This window comes from Sinocyclocheilus rhinocerous, unplaced genomic scaffold (assembly GCF_001515625.1).
Source record: "Sinocyclocheilus rhinocerous isolate Xijiao unplaced genomic scaffold, SAMN03320098_v1.1 C36076256, whole genome shotgun sequence".
NCBI classification, from domain to species: Eukaryota; Metazoa; Chordata; class Actinopteri; order Cypriniformes; family Cyprinidae; genus Sinocyclocheilus; species Sinocyclocheilus rhinocerous.
In genome coordinates, this window is record NW_015772362.1 from 1 (window position 1) to 805 (window position 805).

Consider the following 805-nt stretch of genomic DNA (forward strand, 5'->3'; position numbering starts at 1 on the left):
ATCGGGCAAGTGACAAATCCGTCTACTGTCCCGAATGTCTTTCACATTAGCCCCAGAAATCTTGTTGTATTATGAATTAAGGTCAATAAACAGATTTGCTTGACAGAAACAGTAAAGAAAGTCTTGTAGGTCAGAAGTGTGTTGTGATGTTTTGGCAGTATCTGCTGGAGGCGGGATGGGCGGCGGACGGGAAGGTGATCGGCGTGACTCAGCCGCGGCGAGTGGCTGCCACATCTGTACGTAACTCTTCTCTTCAGTTTAATCTGAACGTGAATGTCTGCTGCGGGCCGCTGTCTGTATGTGATTGTGTGCTCACAGGTGGCCGGTCGCGTGGCGGAGGAGCGGGGGGCGTATCTGGGGCATGAGGTGGGCTACAGCATCCGCTTCGATGACTGCTCTGACCCGCACGCCACACGCATTAAGGTACAGACAGGCTCTGGTTTATTAGTGTTATGTCTGCTGTTTGTAAAGGGTGTCCGTCTTTACAGTGACTTCCTGTTCTCTGTGTCTCAGTTTCTGACGGACGGGATGTTGGTCCGGGAGATGATGTCTGACCCGCTGTTGAAGAAGTACAGGTAAAGCAGCAGCGGCGCTTCGAATATTTGACGAATTAAAAAAACAAAAAATCCACATTCGAATGCAAAAACGTTAAATTCGAATTTTAGGTGTGCGTTAGGCTACCTTATCAATGGCACACAAGATGCGATGACAATGTAAGTGTCGTTGCTTTTTAATGCCTTTTTTTTTAGCCTATCCAGTTGAGCGTGTTTAGCTCCCGCGGGAGCTGAATGCATGCTGTGCGTTG

General features: G+C 48.7%; 1 protein-coding gene across 1 annotated transcript; it reads left to right on the forward strand.

Moving 5' to 3' along the window:
• The first annotated feature begins 110 nt into the window (after positions 1–110).
• On the forward strand, positions 111–756 carry LOC107735458 (probable ATP-dependent RNA helicase DHX35). The gene is made up of 3 exons (XM_016547135.1): positions 111–236; positions 319–423; positions 514–756. Exons 1-3 carry the CDS (start codon positions 147–149, stop codon positions 577–579), a joined length of 261 nt encoding a protein of 86 aa, XP_016402621.1. The 5' UTR covers positions 111–146; the 3' UTR covers positions 580–756.
• The last annotated feature ends 49 nt before the right edge of the window (positions 757–805 follow it).